The sequence below is a fragment of the Phoca vitulina genome, unplaced genomic scaffold (genome assembly GCF_004348235.1).
Source record: "Phoca vitulina isolate PV1807 unplaced genomic scaffold, GSC_HSeal_1.0 scaffold29, whole genome shotgun sequence".
Classification (NCBI taxonomy): domain Eukaryota; kingdom Metazoa; phylum Chordata; class Mammalia; order Carnivora; family Phocidae; genus Phoca; species Phoca vitulina.
Genome location: NW_022589732.1, coordinates 17,300,000 through 17,315,719, shown reverse-complemented (window position 1 = coordinate 17,315,719; position 15,720 = coordinate 17,300,000). Strand labels below are relative to the sequence as shown.

At 44.6% G+C, this 15,720-nt stretch overlaps 1 protein-coding gene across 27 annotated transcripts in view; it reads left to right on the top strand.

Annotated features, from left to right (window-relative positions):
* Positions 1 to 15,720, top strand: part of KCNMA1 (potassium calcium-activated channel subfamily M alpha 1) — a 715,944-nt gene that overhangs the window by 350,056 nt on the left and 350,168 nt on the right. For 26 of the 27 annotated variants that reach the window (XM_032423695.1, XM_032423687.1, XM_032423686.1 and 23 more), the window contains exon 3: positions 10,198 to 10,259. In XM_032423695.1, the coding sequence (XP_032279586.1) occupies positions 10,198 to 10,259 (62 nt within the window). The other variant, XM_032423697.1, reaches the window with a different exon arrangement.

The following is a 15,720-nucleotide window of genomic DNA, read 5'->3' as shown; positions in this document are numbered from 1 at the left end:
ATCCACCTCGGTTCTGATGTCTCCTCAATAGCTGTGTCAAAGCTTTTAAAAATAGGAAATACAAAATTATTCCCATGTTTTCTGGCTCCTGCCTTGCTGAAGACAGCCTGTGTGCCTGGTCTGCCTGTAGAGAGGAGGCCTGAACATCATACACGTGCTCTTCCTCTTTTTAAATGGCTTTGAAAGACAACAAGTAGCATTACACAGACAATCCTCTTTCTCCTGTTCTGTTTCCAAAGTAAGCGAGAGGTCTAGAGAGGCAGGAAGCTGTGTTACCCGACCGGGCTCCCATCCCTCCACCCCTAACACGTGCCCCATGCAAGTGGAGCTTGCAGGTTTCTGACTTGGTCTCCAGTGAGCCAGAGCTGCAGTTAGGCTGTGAGGCATTATTAGCATCTGGTCATCACCACACCACGGGGTAAGATGTGGCAGGAGGTGGGGCGGCAGCTGGGGCTGTGGTCCAGCCTTTCTAAATGAACAGCCATGCAGTGTTGGGTGGGGCATCCACCCCCATTGAGGACAACCGTAATTACACGGGTTGAGATGTGTGCCACTGACCCTTGCCTTCTGATTTTCCATGATGTTGGGGTGGGGATGTGTGAGCATGAGGAATGCTATCTCATGAAGATTTCGACTTCCTTCAGGAAAGGCAGCTTGTTTGTAAGAATACCAGAGTAAATTCAAAATTTTTTTTTCTCTGAGGTGAGGGAAGGAGGGAGAGATGTCAAAAGTGGACAAGCTAGTACCTTCTCTTTGGAGACTTGGATCTCAACCCACCATAAACCTTAGTACAGGGGGCTTGAGAGTTTCATTCTTATCTAGATGGCATTTGCCAAGGGCAACCCCTTTGTCATGGTCAGCTGTTGGGTCTACAAAAGAGGAAACAGTGTGGTGCTTTGGGAACCAAGTACATGAACGTGCGCCTTCATGGTCAAGCCTGGCGTGGGGCGGGGCACTGATTTTGAAGCTTGGTCAGTATTGGTGTCAATGTTTTGAATGATTGTTTATCATCTTGATGTGGAGGGCTTTTGGTGGCCCTGCTTTCCAGGTTGCACGACAATCCTTTTTTAAAAGCAACACTTTGGGTGGCAAAATGATTATTGTAAAAGATGGAAATTTAGGTTGTTCTAGGGGTGATTTTAAGGTCCACTAAGTGGCTGTAACTGAGTCATTGCTGTAGCTTGGCCTTGAAGTTTAGACCTTAGGGACCAAATGTCTTGTGTCCATGACATTATCTTCTAGGGGACATTGTTACATGTTTTAAAAGTGTTATAAGCCAAAGACATACATTCTTTTCTTTTCTTCTCTTTTTAATTGTGGTAGAAGGTACATTCTTTTAAAAATCCCTGTCATATCTGGGACTTTAGCCACAGTTACCAAAAGACATAATAGGTTCTGGCTCTAGTCAGAAACCCTGATCCCCCCTGAAACAAATAATACATTATATGTTAATTAATTGAATTTAAACAAACAAAAAAGGAAACCCTAGTCCCTGAGAAATTCATAGTCTTCTTCATGTATCAGTAATAGATGAGGCTGAAGGTGGGAGGGGAAGGTGAGGACCCATGTAAGTTCTCTGTGGTTAAATAGGGGATAGATTCTGGAACCAAGGGGGAAATTCCAGCTTACTGAGGAATAAGATCGAACCTCCCAGAGAGGCAAGAGTCACCTGTATGTAGTATAACTTTCTTAGAAGTTCCCACTGCCATTGAGAGGAGAGATATTAGTATCCCTCTGGAAAGATGATTATGTTTGAGTTTTGAAGTTTAAATATACTGTTAGATTCTGCTTGCAGATTCTCAGAATTTTCCTTCTATTTTTTTATTGATTAGCTTCATGTAAGATTTGCCATTTTATTCATCTGTAAGTATATAGTTCAGTAGCTTAAGTACCTTCACAATATTGTACAACCATCACTGCTATCCATCTCCAGAACTTTTTGATCAATCTAAACAGAAACTCTATACATATTAAACAATAATCCCGTATTCCCGCCTCCCCCCCAGGCCCCGGCTACCACCATTCTACTTTGTGTCTCTGTGAACTTGACTTCTCAAGGTTCTGCATGCAAGTGAAACCATGCATAATGGTCCTTTTGTGTCTGGCTTATTTTACTTAACGTAATATCGCCAAGGTTCACCCGTGTGGTAGCATGTATCAGAACTTTTTTTCCTTTTCAAGGCTAGTATTCCATTGTACATATAGACCACATTTTGTTTATCGGTTCATCTATCAATGGACATGTGGGTTGCCTCCAAAGCTGCTTATGAACTTGGGTGTACAAGTATCTGTTTGAATCCCTGCTTTCACTTCCATTTTTGCCTTCAATATACTATAAGAATGGCAAAGTTTGAGAAGGAGGGTAAAGATGGCCATAAATTTACTCCTTGGTGATGGTAAGTGGCAACTGGTGACTGGACAGTTCTACAGAAATTTTCTCATCTTATGAATCTAATTAAATTAAAAATCCAGTTGGCCAGACCCAAATGCACTTAAGTCAGACAATTTCCCCAAAAGCTCATTGGCTGCAAACTTGGAAGCTCTACCGGCAGATGGAAATTTTTCCCCTAGATTTTTCAGTAATTGGACAGGAAAGGTCTCTCAAACTTTAGTCCTAGAATGGAAGGCTTTTATCTTGCTTGCCAATGCACCAGTTTAATGCTGTTGGTAAAAATATGAGAAAATCAGCCTTTTAAGTTTTATGATGCCATGATATAAGATTTCAGTGTCATTAAACCTCGATTCCCAGGCAGGTCACAGGTTTTAGGGAAAGTTTTCTTACTCAGTGTTACAATTGCTTTCCATCTACTTCAGTTTCTTGTTTTTAGTTATAATAAATTGAGGCCTTTAGAGGAGCACATTTAACTCTTCTGCATTTTTGTGTTGTGCAAAATGAAATGAGCATGTCAACAAAACCCAAGATGTAACACCGTTGACGTCTGCATGGCAGTAGGGAAACACTGGCCTGCAGAAATTCACACAACTTGTGCCCTGGTGTTATATCAACATGGTCCCTCAGGAGGGAAGAGATTGGGCAACTGACGTATAATTATGCCCCCAATTCTTCTTTGGGGAAAAAAAAAAAGAGAGAGAAGGATCCTTTATATCTATTCCATATTAGTCAAACTCTGCCCTCTGTAAAAAGCTCATTATTGTGCCTAATTTGTCTATTTGCCAGCAGATGTGTGATTTACAATAAAATTGTTCTTAGTAGCTTACATTAAGAAGGAACCCTATTATTTTCCAGTTTTTATCTATAGTCATTTTGAAGTTACCTAATTTGGAAATGGACAGAGACACATGCTAGGAATGTAGTTGGTTAATAAATATTGCTAGAGACCCAGTATTTGTGATTAATTAGTGAAGTATCAGTTTATCTCTGTGTCCCTTGCGGTGTGTGTGTGCGTGTATTCATGCATTACTTATACATTTATATTTACATTATTTTGTGCCTCACTTCCTTATGACATGTACTTCACTTTGTTTCCACACATCCCCAGTCCTGATCCTAATTTAAATTCTCAACTTCTTCATATAGCACTCCTGATATCTATCACCTCAAATTGAACCTGTCTTTCATTGAGACATAGTTTCCCTCACTTCTCCGTAGGTGGCTTGTTTCTTTATAGCCCAGGGACTCCTGGACACTCTGGGCCTCCATAGCCTCTTCCATCTTGGTACAAAACCTTTTCTCTTGAGGCTCCTGCCATCCAACTGAATCCTTACCTTTTCTACTCTCCCTGATGCTGGCATTTGAATAAGGCACGATTTTACTCTTATCTGGAAGTCCCATGTATTTTATAATTCTAAATACTGACTACTGAAAGCACTTCTTTATTCTTCCTTTCTTTCACCTTGAATACATCTGTACTTAAACTGTTGTTTGGAGTCTTGGCTTTCAGTGAATCAACTTGCAGCATTTTTGTGTAAGCACTTAAGTCAAAAGTAATGTGCCAGAATGTTATTTTGGAAACTTAGGGGACCTTTGGATGTTTAAATGGCACTGTCAAAATATTGGTTTTATATTTTACAAATCTTTTGTTATTTAGGATAACAAAAATACCTTTCTTGGTAGCAAGACTTATTGAGAGTAGTTGAAGGGCGAGGAAAACATGAATATACTGGCCATATCGGGAAGAAAAAAATATCTTTTCTGTTTTTCCCCTTAAGAAAACACTGATACTCAGAGTGTGAGCTTCTCTGGGCAAAACCTACAGAAACGTGGGTTTTCAAAGATTCACAGGGGCAGGAGGAAAGGAGACTGAGTGAGACCCCCCCCCCCACAATTCCCTATAGCAATAACAGAATGAGGCACAGAGCCAGGAGAGGGCCAGTCAGCGGCCCCTCTAGGTTGTGTTGTAGTTTTGTGGGATGGCAGGCTGCAATGAGCAATTGATTGTGCTACAGGACACACGAAACTATGAATCCGAGTGTCCGTAGGATTCCCGCTTATGATTATCTTGAAGAAACAAGCCCCTCTGACACAGATTAGTGAACACATAACGGCCATCATGCTGAATTACAATTCTGCACAAATGGTATCCCCTTGGCATCAAAGAGCGCTGCCTTCTCAAGCCAAAAGTTCTGAGTTCTTTTGCCTTGGGCGATAACTTACTGAGGTCCTGATCTGATGCTCATCTATTCCAATGCCCCATTTCACAGATCAGGAAGCGGAGTCCTGAAGGTGGGAAGGGATGTGCTCAAGAGTGTACTGCTTACTGGGGCAGAGTCGGGATTCAAACCCAGACGGGCCCGTGCCCCCTTTGCCACGAGTCTCTCTGCCGATGCGCCTAGTGCCTGCCCTGCCCTGCAGCAGACAGGTGGAGCAGGGGTGTGAGGGATTTCCTTTCTTCTCCCTGGGTTTTCCAGCCTCCCCTTCCCCTTCCACTTTGGGGGTCTGTGGTGGTGGCGGTGTTACTTCTGGGTCCTCTCCTTCCTTGGACATCCCAGAAGTGTCCGTTCATACGTGTGGCATTTATCAAAGCCACAGGGGACTCCTGAGTAATTTCAAATTCTGGATTCCATGCTTGTTGAGGGCAAAGACCAGGCCTGACTTTGCTCTGTTCGTTTTCTATTTCCTCCTCTCTCCCTTTGGGCTTTGCACGTAGGAGTTCAATAAATGTCTGTCGGAGTTGTTAAATTCACCAGACCAAACATTTTAATTTGGATGCTGGAACGATGTTGTCACTCATAAACAAAACGTCCCCACATTGTTTTGCCTTGGGAGTTCTCATGTCTATTGTTTTTTATATAGTGAATTTTATTGTATATAAATTATACCTCAATAAAAAAAATAATGATGTGCCTTTGGGATTATATGCAGAAAATAGTCCATTTTCGGAGGGGTCGCTGCTGCCAATAGCTGGCTAGGCCCCAATCAAACATGTGGAATCATTAATTAGGGTCATTTGTTCTGCTGTGAGCTGAGCAGAATGTATATATAACCTGCTCAGGAGAGAATTAATTCATCCTCCTCTCTGTACTTTCTAGAGTCCTCCTAGCACGATTCTCAAAGCCTACAGGCCTCATACATATGTTCTAATGGGCTAATTGTTAAGGTGACATTTGTAAATTAATCTCTGACTTGAGCTAAGTGGTTTCCCCTAATGGCTTTAATTCAGTGACTCCCATTCTTGGCCATATATCAGATTCACTGGAGGAGCTTGTGAAAAATAGAGGTGCCCAGCTTCCCCTTCCCCCCAGCTGGCCATTCTCTGGTTCCAGGGCAGGATGAGGGCATCTCTGTTTTTTAAGAAGTGCCACTCAAGTGATGGGGTTGTGGGGGAGCTGCCTTTCTGAGCCTCTGCTCCAATCAGTGCCTGGAGGCCCTCACAGACTCATGACTTGTGTCTATTGAAAGCACTTGGGTCAAACTCAACAACTTGAAACCAGTTTCTAGAACAGGCAGTGTGTCTAAGAGCCCACCTTCCTGATTCATTCATTCTGTGTTCATCTCACTGGGACTGTCCTTTCCTTAAAGATCTTCAGTGACCTGATGGGGGATATTCTGTGCTTTGCCATCTTGCTTCCCATTTTTATGAACTTTCTGAGACATTTGAGAGATCTTCAGGGCCTGCTGGAATGTCCATCATGAAGATATCTGTGGATCTCCCCTCTCTGTTCTCCACTTATCATCAGGCTCCTGGTGCCAAGTGTTATGGACAGAGTTGTTTGTTTGTTTGTTTTAATGCAGTGTGTGTGTCTGTGTGTCTGTGTTCCTGGCATTCTTCTGTGCAAACACATGTTGTGTTTGATCTTGCATTTCTGAGAACAGATAACTCAAGAGTACCCTTGTTTCAATGACATTAATGAAATCACTTTTGTTAGGTATCTGGCACCTCCGTAAATATCGCTCAGTACTTGGTATCACCACATAGCTTGTAGGTATTTTCAGTCAAGCTAAGAATATGGCAGTTCGCACTGTCCCAGGTAGCCGCAGTGATCTGGTGGTGACCCCAGCCTGTGAAAAGCTGGAAAGGCTCTGGCAGAGGTCAGCGCACAGTGTGCTGCGAGAGGGAATGCTCATACTGTCCCATATGTCAGACTGTGTTTACAAGGTCTTGTTTGCGACAGCACTTTGTAAAGTGCTTGGTTATTGTAAGACGTCTTCTGTGCCTCCGCTGCTGGAGGGCTAGCGTTTCTCCATCTCGGGTATTCTGCTTCTCTTGGCCTCATTTTACCATGTCCCTTGGGCTTCAGTGCCTTTTATCCCTGGGACTATCGAGGCACATGGAAGGACTCCCATTGGCTTCCCCCTTACTGAAGGAATGCTGGAGTAGCCATTACAGGTAGGAAGAAGGGACACTGAGAACAAAGAGCATGTTGAGACAAGAGCCCCTATGGTTCCTGCCCATCCCCAACTTCTCCCATTTATATCTCTACCTAGTCAATACCTTATTACAGATTGACTATACCTATGCCATACAATTGAGCACTAATTGCATAACATAACATTGATTACTATGTAAGGATTACTCCACAAAGAAGTATATTTCATGACTCCAAGTGGACTTTTTCCATGTTTCCTAGGGCTTCGAGTATAGCAGATGTGAAATAAATACTTAGATAATTATTTGGGGGTGCTCTGTAACATAACCATTAGCATTTAGGCTAAAAATCTAACCATTTTGTGTAGTTGGACTGAATTTTTTCATATTTAGAGAAGATTTCTCAGACAGTGGGGGATTATCAGAGAGAGAGAGAGAGAGATAAGAGATGGAGAGAGAGCGAGCACTTGCTAGTCCTTTGCCAGGGCCCCGTAGAAGATGAGTCCGTTGGACTCCTATTTTCATGGCGTAATCCAAAGGGTTGATCCATTTTCTGCAGCACCTGGATCCAGGTTGACAATGTAATCAAGCCTGACATGATAAAGGGCCATTTAGCAAGTTTAAAAATCACATGCACAGTTGCCTTAATCCTGAGAAGCTGGTCCCCTCCCCATTGATCATTCAGCCCTGGAGGCAGGTGGGTGGAACAGTTTGGGCACCCTGTACCTCCTCAAGAGTAAGCCTTCCGGCTGAACATGGGGACCCAAGAACAGGTTCACTCATCAGGATCTTCAGCTCTTGGAGGTCATTTTCCTCTTGGATTTCTTCCCTCCCTTACCCTATCAGAGAGATGCTGATATTTGAGTTTGCATCTTAAGAAGCTAGCAGGAGTCCTCCCCTCCTGTCACTGGCTGATTTGCTTAAATAAGCTGCACATTATTCCCCATCACAGAGGCCGAGTGAAGGCAGCTGGGACAAATTAGTGTCAGCTACTTCGTCTGGCCCCCCAGTGCTGGGAAATCCTCACCATTGCAGGAGAGCTTAGATTCTGAGCTTGTTTCATAATGATGTAGATGCCATTTGCAAGGGCTTCTATCCTCTTTCCTCCCCTCTCCCCTGTGTCCCTGCCCTCCCCTCCCCTCCCCTCCCCTCATTGGCCTGTATAGCCAGCTCTGACCAAAGCTCAGCCCGCGCGCACACACACACACACACACACACACACACACACACACACACACACACCCAGCTGACAGAGATTAGTCTTGGGTCAGCTGTTTATGAATGAAGAAGAGGTTCTTCCCCTGTGTCCTGGCCACGCCCCTTCTCTTTGCAGCATTTTGAGAATGAGGTCGGGGCCAGGATCTAACTGCTTATGTCTCAGAAATAGCAACCAGATCAAAGTTAATCTTAAGCTATTTGTTTTGCTGCCTCATTCAGATAATAGAGGGAAAAGCCGAGGCTTGTTTATGTTTTTGTTTGTTTTTGTGGATGACTTTGCAAAGAATGAATGAGTGAATGTGAGGGGAGAGCCTGGGGTGAGCTTGCCAAGGGGATTAGCACTGAAGAGATGGTGATTGCCAGCAGACTGCAGTGTTACCTTGGATTCAGCTGCAGCGTGGTTTAGTTTTTGAGACAAAATGGAAGAATTAAATAAGCCCCAGTGGTGTACTGTTTTACCACTTCCTTTCATAAGGCTAGTTTGTCAGGTGCTATGAGGCTGTGTCTTCCTTCTGCAATGTCGGGCTGTTTGTCACTGTTTACTGTGTGGTTGGCTGTCTGTCCAGTAGCTCCATGGGGTTCTGCAATGTTTTCAGTGAATACCATATGCAGATTTCATTTCCCCTCCACCACTGTGGTGCACACACACAATACAGATATGTGTGTGTGATCCTTTCTCTCTGTCTGTCTCTCTCTCTCTCTCACACACACACACACACACACACACACACACAGCTTGACCGTGCCCAGTCATTACATAAGTTGGGATTCATCTCTCTCCACCAGCTGATGTCAGAGGGATGGCAATATGTAGATACTCTGAGGAGACTGACACTTCTTTTCATCCAAAGTCCCTTTCGGATATTAGCGTGTCTGAAAGGTATTTGTTGGTGGTGTGTTTGGCAGTGGTGTTTACTTTTGTTTCCAATCTTTGCATCTTTCTTATTTCTGAGCATCCATTTAGTTGCCCTACTGGTCTCCTCTGTGAAAGCCTAAATAAACAAACTAGAATGGAGAGTGTCGGTGTCAGCCTCAGCTGCGACATATGCACTGGATGGGCTTCAGTGTGACAGGTATCCTTTGGAGGATGTGCTAGACTGTCTTTTATATCAATGGCGATTAATTTTGAGTGAAGAGTGTAAAGATGAACTAGGATTCTCGTGTAGCTGGTTACCGAATTTGGCTTTCCTCACCTAAACCATTTCCAGAATACTTGAGAAGTGTTGTAACTACACAGGCACACACACGTGCGCACATGCACACACACACACACACACACACACATTTGTACAAGCAGCAAATTTGTGCTTTTCAAATTGATGGTTCTTGCCTGGAGACAGGAAGTAAATCAGGGGTTGCCTAGGGCTGGGGGCAGGAGCAGGGATTAACTGTTCATGGGTGTGAGGGGTCTTACTGGGATTGACGAAAATGTTCGAAACTAGATGACAGGAATGGCTGTACCACTCGGTCAGGTCACTTGAAGTCATTGAATCGTACACTTAAAATGGGTGAATTCTATGGTATGTAAGTGGTATCTTAGCAGAGCTGTGAAAAATTGATATTCCCATATTTGAGTTCCTCTGGGCCGAGGTTGCACATAATATGACCCATTGTATTACCCTAAATGTTTACCTGCCCTTCCCACTGGAGAGTGCTGACTTCAGTTGCAGAGAAGCTAGACGCTGTTGATGATAGGGCAAGATGAGACCCAGCGCCACAGATACAAGAGTCTGGCCTGACCCCTGTTGGCCAGCACTGAGGTTGCTGCCCACTGCAAGGTGCGGAGGCCACATCAGGGCATCCTGTGGGGACCTCCAGGGGGCTGAGATTCCCAAGCTGGCCCCAGAAAACAGTCGGAACCCTGCTTCCCAGCTGCTGCCGCATGTGTCAAAAAAATCAGAGGGGGAGATGAACCATGAGAGACTATGGACTCTGAGAAACAAACTGAGGGTTCTAGAGGGGAGGGGGTGGGGGGATGGGTTAGCCTGGTGGTGGGTATTAAAGAGGGCACGTTCTGCATGGAGCACTGGGTGTTATACGCAAACAATGAATCATGGAACACTACATCAAAAATTAATGATGTAATGTATGGTGATTAACATAACATAATAAAATAAAATTAAAAAAACCAAAAAACAAAAACCCCAAAAACCAAACACAAAGCTTCTCGGTGTTGGCTCTTAAGTGATGACATATTCCTCTTCTTTTGCAGGTTGTCTTAGTCTTTGCTCTCAGCATTGGTGCACTTGTAATATACTTCATAGATTCGTCAAAGTGAGTATTCAAATACGTTGTCTTGCCCTCTTTGCTAAAACAATCATGAGCCTCTGCATTGATCAATTGATTTACTTTAACACCAAAATTTAGAAGGCTGTAAAAGGAAGGCAGGGCAACTCTGTGTTGGTTTTCTGAAGGGGAAAATAAGCTTACACAAGGAAGGTTACTTTGATTCTGCTGGCACAAGGGGGAGGGAGAGGTACCTGAGGGTAAGCCTTTTTGCTGGGTATTATTTATTTTGAAAGAGCTGTGTCCTGTTGAAGTATTTATACTAAAGATGTCGAGAGGTTAAGAGGGCTTTGGTATGAGTGTCCAACCACTGGGAGGGTTCCAAGTATCCAGCCAACATGGGCCTGAGCCATTCTTGCCATGGATGTAAGGTCCTCATCTCATTAGGGTTTCTGATGCTTTAATCTTATCGGAGTTCAGATTAGGAAGCATGGCTCTGTCCTTTGCCGCTATCAAGCAGAATATTCTGTGGGAGCATCGCTCGTTGGTGCTTCTTGACTTGTGAAGGTAACAGATGGGATGGAGGAGTTCATGGCGACTCCCAGAGGTGCAGGCCTCCGGCCATCTAGGATTTCCTAGAGCGGACATTCATGCAGACCCCTGGGGTGTGAGCTGAGTGAACTGGTACCCTAGGGTGAGCCTGACGTGGGGTCTTGTGACAGCGTTTAAGACTTTATAGGAGGCAGAAGAGGTCATTGAGCAGAACTGCTAGGTGGTGGCCCACTCTGCCCGGGTTCCTACAGGTGTCACCCCAGGGTACCTCATTTGTTCCAACTATTCTATTGCAAGCTTGAGGCTGACAGCATCTGGGAAGCTGGAGCCGAGCTGGTCTGGTGCGCCTTTCTGTGGTGACATGAACTTGAACTCTTTGCCTTCATTGTCCACTGTGAGAGTGTTTTCACCCTTTGAACTCTATCCGTGGTATGGCTACCTACTAGAGTTTGATTCCAGGAACCTGCTTTGTGTCCTTGTTGGCACAGACCCTGGTGTGCCTGGATTCTGAGCTTAGTGCTCTTTTTCTGTGGCTCAGGATGGTAGTAATTTCATGCACGCCTAAATTCCGAATTTCTCAGAGGCATCTGGTCACCATCCAAAGGATTTTGTGCAATTGGGTGCTGAGGCCAAAATGCCCTGTCAGGGAAAATAAAGAAAGCATCCCTTTAATCACTTACCTCTGGGAATCAGCCAAGTCTGAGAATATCAGAGATCCTTCAGCCTGACCTCATGCACAAGGCTGGACTGCCCTCATCCACCTCAGGTGGAGGGTCCTTTCAAAGTCCTCCAGGAGACAAGATTCTACACGCTCCCTCCATCAGCTCTTCCTGGCCAAGAAAGAGAAGGGCTGCTTAAGTCTGGAAAACTCCAACTGGTATGTCATTGAAGGTAAGCCTCTTCTAAATATCTACTCTTAATGATTCTGGATCATATTTGAATGGAACCAAAGATCTTCTAAAGCCCTGGTCTTATTTCTCCATTCTCTTCCCAGGAGTGAGGAGTGTTCTCACATGTCAGGGGGTGCATACCCTGTCAACTTCCATGCCAGGCTCAGGAAATGGGTTTGGGCATGTAGTATGTGTGCCCCAGGCCGAGCAAACCCTTACATGGAGGTGAGTGTGGTGATCGGTTAGGAGAGATGCCTCGGCACCTTCTTTCCCTTCCCCAGCCTTTCTACCCCTCTGTATTTCTCAGAAATAAAATGCTCTTGTTAGATGGATTTGAATTGTGTCCTTTTTTACAGTGTCTATGAGAGGTAGTCTTTTGTTCTGTAGATTCTGGTGTTCTCCGCTCTACCTAAGAGGATGGAAAGGAATGGAATTCCCCAAAGCAAAGAGCCCCTTCCCTGGATACCCTGCAGCACCGCAGTGTTCTTCGGGTTTTGTTATGATTTTGCCAAGTCTTGGGAAAGCCAGCATTGGGAGCCCTCTCTGGCTGTGGTTTCTTTTATGGACTTGCAAAGAGTCTATTCCAAAGATGGGCAGTCAGTCCTATTTTCCGCTTTTCTCAGCAAAAATGTCAATAATCTTGGAACCAAGCTTGTCCCCATTCTCCCTGGGGACTGTCCTAGCCTCAGTCTTTCTTCTCTGTGACTGACCTGTGTGGTTTGGCATAGTGAGACTTGGTTTATAAGAAGACCTTATGTTTATTTCTGTCAGCCCTTCCACTTCTCATTTGCATTACTATGGTTGGTTATAGCCATCTCCCAAGGTTCTGTCCTGTGGGCAACCTGATCAGCACAGCCAATACCAAGGAGTCTTCCATCTTCCTGGGCGTAGTCGCGAAGCATGTGCACATTAAGTAAGGGGAAGAAGTAGAATCTGTAAAGTAACCTTTATGGCAAGTCCATAGATTCCCAAGAATAAAAAAAGAACCTATGAGACATTGTAATCAAGCAGAGTAAACAAGAGAAAATGAAATTCTATCCACATATAAGATGCAAACGGAAAATGTGTAAGAAAGCTGAATGTAAATTCTTAAAATCCATCTTCCCATTCAAACTCTCATCGGTTGGACACACTGGTGGTTTGGCTGGCCATTTGGGCATCTCGGAAAGAGAGCTTTAAACTTCTCTTGGGAAGTTACACTATATTATCTCCCTGGAAAAACCTAGTATTCTTCAGACCAATTTTTGTTAGCATTTATGCCCTTCAAATATATCAGTCAAATAAATAAATCTATAGGCTTTCCCTTTGTATGAGCTTAATTGGGCAGACACTGTTGTGAGGTGGCTTATCTCAGTGAATTTTAATCAGCGCTGGCCTCCCCAACAATGGTGGGGAAGGCTCCACAGCACAAGTTCAAGATGTAAGACTCTGCACCCAGCCCCTTGGGTGGTCTGCCCTGCAGGCTCAGTGTCAGGCAGGCCGATTCAGGTTGTGCGAATGGGCTGGCAGGCTGGGTGGTTTGGTTATTCCCTTTCTGTGTGGCAGCAGGTAGGGAAGGCAGTTCAGATACGTGTCATAATTGGTGCCTCTCTGATCTTGTTAACCTTTCCAAGCTTATTGTACTATCAAGAGGCAGTGGGTAAGTCATTTCCAAAGAGCCTCTCCTACACATCTTTCCTTTCCTGTTGTTAGGCCAAGATAGGTCCCTGAGCAGCTCTTTTTCATTCAAGGATTTGAGGAGCCCTTCTTTGGGTCTTAATTTTCCTAGAGTGATCGCCACAGAAGAATCACTTGCACAGCCTCGAGTGATTGCTATCTAGCTAAGACAGATTGCGCTCAGAGCTCCTGGAGTTGAAAGCCAAAGAGAATTACATTAAACTGTGTTAAAATTACGCTTCATCATCCCAGCGGTAGACTCTCTAGAAATACCCAAGCAGAGGGAGTTGTTCCTCCAAGTCTTTGGATAGACACAAGTGTCAATTCCTTACAGACACAGAGAAGCGTTAAGCCCTCCAAACACAGTAACCCCATCTCTCAAAAGATATTAAATTAGCCACAGGACGCAGATATTGCCCAAAAGAACTGTTTCTTCTTCATTCTTTTTAAAGGTGTTCTGCCCAATTTAAAGCATATGCCACTCCAGCTCCTAATTCTGATGTCTCTTGATCGCTATGCCGACCCTTTCCTCCCACACGCTCTGATACTCTGTGAAGCAAAGATTTTTTAAAAATTGTACAACCGAGTCAAAAGTGCCCCAGACACCCTGTGGGTAATAATGTCACCATTGCTGGTTCCATCCCTGTCTGTTTCCTCTCTTTGACATAGGAACAGTAATTCTTCTCTAATAGATAAGAAAAAAAAAAGACCCAACGATGCCAGCGTGAGGGCAGGATTCACGGGTTGTATAATGCAGCAGTTCCTGCTGCTTCTAGAATTTCAAGAGAAAGTTGGAAGAGACAGAGGCTCCAGGCCCTGGGTATTTGCATTTTTTTCCAGGGGCATTCTTGGAAAGGATGACTCACCTGTGGGGAGATATTTATTCCTTTGATTCATGTTTAAACTCAGCTACTTCTTATGCTACAGTTATGTGGATTATGAATATTTAATACTGCGTATACTGAAAATGAAGGTCAAGTCCTGCTTGCTGGTGACTTCAGTGCAGGCTCATGCTTCTGCAAGGCAAGCTACCTGCTGTTAGCCGAGTAAAGCTGAAAGGTTATACATTGTTAAAATTTTCCTTAATGACTTTATCTGCTCCAAAATTATCTGGCACACAGTGGGGGCACCTGCTGATTTCACCAGTCTTTGCTCTTGGCTTCCCATATCAGCGATGCTGCTTTGGGGATATGGCCGTTAGGAAGGAGGAGGGAAGAGCAGTACAAATTTTGGAGAGCATCTCATCCAAGGGCTGGCTTCCAGGGTAATGCAGTGTTATGATGTGAAAATGGTCCTCCCCAGGTCTTCAATGTTCATTTAACATTTTACGTATATATTCATGGGCTCATTCATCTTGTATTCATTCGAATGCTCATTTGAGACCTCTTCAGTGTACTAACGCTGAAGATTTTCCATGCGGTAAAATTGCTTAGGGTTAGGTATGGTTAAGGAAGATTATCTTTAAGATTGCAGTAGCAATTGACCAGATTGTTTACATTGTCTCCAAAAATAAAACTGGTACCGTTGATGTGATGGGGATACCCAGAGCTTTCGTGGAACTGGCCAATCCCCAGCGATCTTACCCGTTGAGTGTTCACACAGGCGGGCCTCTAGTCCCCCAGCCAGGAAATTCTCCTCAGAAAGGAAGAGACAGGCAGGTGGCTGGGAGAACTACCATTCCCTGATCATAGACTGTGCGAGGTATGGTGCTAAGCACGTTACAATACACATCACACACGACCTCACTTAGTTCTCCCAACAACCTGATTGGGTGGGTGTGACTGCCCTTCCCGCTGTGCAGGTGAGGAGGCTGAAGATGCAGCATTTGTCCCAAACCATGTTGCTCGTCCATCATGGACTCAGGATTCGAACCCAGCATGTCTAAAGGCATCTCTCTTCCAGGTGTCTCGAAGTACAATTCCAGACTGTGGAAGTGACTCCATGGGTTGAGTGAGGAGTTGCAAGAATGAGGAGTAGCTTAGCCTCCTGAGCTGACTCATCTGTCCTATTTTCTCTTTTGTTCTCCATCATCCCATTTCCTACCATTGGGGCCACCAAGTCTGCAAGTCAGCAGTGCCTACGGGGGTCCTAGCCCAGCTTCCTCCCTAGGACACGAGACATGTGGGACAGGTCTGTGGGATGTGAGCTGTCTGATGTCTGTTTACATCTTGATTCATTTCTTCCTAAATTATGGCTTCTTTTTATCTCAGTGGTGTGGCAGCACTGGGTGATGGGATAGGGTCAAGTTAGCAAAGAACAAGGAAAGCTGATTGTTTCTCAAGGGCTTCTCCCATTGAAGGGATTCTTTCCCGGTAGAAAGACCTTTCACTTCCCCGCACCATGCTTACCTCGTCCTCTGTGCCTGTCATTTGGCACACTAAAGCAGGTAATGAGAGGGCCACCCCCCCCCC